This window comes from Lottia gigantea (genome assembly GCF_000327385.1).
Source record: "Lottia gigantea unplaced genomic scaffold LOTGIsca_275, whole genome shotgun sequence".
Classification (NCBI taxonomy): Eukaryota; Metazoa; Mollusca; class Gastropoda; family Lottiidae; genus Lottia; species Lottia gigantea.
Genome location: NW_008708877.1, coordinates 63,686 through 64,645, shown reverse-complemented (window position 1 = coordinate 64,645; position 960 = coordinate 63,686). Strand labels below are relative to the sequence as shown.

The window sequence follows — 960 nt, the reverse complement described above, 5'->3', positions numbered from 1 at the left end:
TCAAAATGGACGTCCTCGCATGTCTTTTTTGAGAATATGGTATAACTCTGTGAACTAATATTCTTGGAAATATGTATTGAGAAGAGGTATATATTGCATAGTATCCATTTATTGTTATCGTTTCCATGGTAATTTAGATATCAGATCTATGTGTTATCATTTTATTATCGTAGATATTTAGATCAAAATATACAATATGAGTGTAAAGATAGACTAAGAATGGGTAAAATAACTGATGGTGGATGGGATGTTTGTGCAGATGAACCTTACAGACCAACTAAAGATGGTTTCGTTTATTCTTTTGGGTAAGCTTTTTCTTTTTCTAAATAAGTGTTGTTGACTGACTTGTAAACACTTGAGCTGCAGTTATTAGCTTCCACTTCCTCCCAATTCTTTTTAGCCACATTCTGCCATTTGTGCAAGAAAAACGCCGCCGCCAATTTGAGTAATCAGTGGCAATTTCTTAGAAATGCCACTGCGAGCGTCAGTGCAGTGGGCCTAGCCTAGATCTCTGCCGCTCGACATTGGTCGTACCCACAAATAAGTCTGTTGATACGAGAGCAGAGTGATTGGAAAAGTGTAGGAAGACTACAATGAATTATGATCACGTACAGTTGTCAATGAATGCTGTTGCAACTACGCAGTGGGTTGATTATGTAGGAATAACTAAATTGGAAAAAAAAACTACTTGTAAATCGTACTTACTAAATCATGAAGCGGCTTGAAACGACCAGGAGTCGACCAAAGAAAACGTGAAACGACCAGGAAACAACCTCAAGTCCGGCGCACACGTGGTGAGTCAACAGCTCGGCTATTTGTCTCGCATGTGGGTTGGCTCAGTTATATGGTTTCACCGCAGACGGTGCAACTTTTCAGCTGTTGAAAATCAATCAGCACCAGCGTTTCTTAGAATCAATAGGTGATGGTCCTTTTTGAGTTCTAAGAATTTTTAATTGGGAG

At 39.0% G+C, this 960-nt stretch overlaps 1 protein-coding gene across 1 annotated transcript in view; it reads left to right on the top strand.

Annotated features, from left to right (window-relative positions):
* Positions 1-219: 219 nt before the first annotated feature.
* Positions 220-960, top strand: part of LOTGIDRAFT_175387 (hypothetical protein) — a gene marked incomplete at both ends in the record, with an annotated part of 5,590 nt that continues 4,849 nt past the window's right edge. The window contains one exon of the mRNA XM_009056419.1: positions 220-305. Within this exon, the coding sequence (XP_009054667.1) occupies positions 220-305 (86 nt within the window). The remainder of the gene's footprint in view (positions 306-960) is intronic.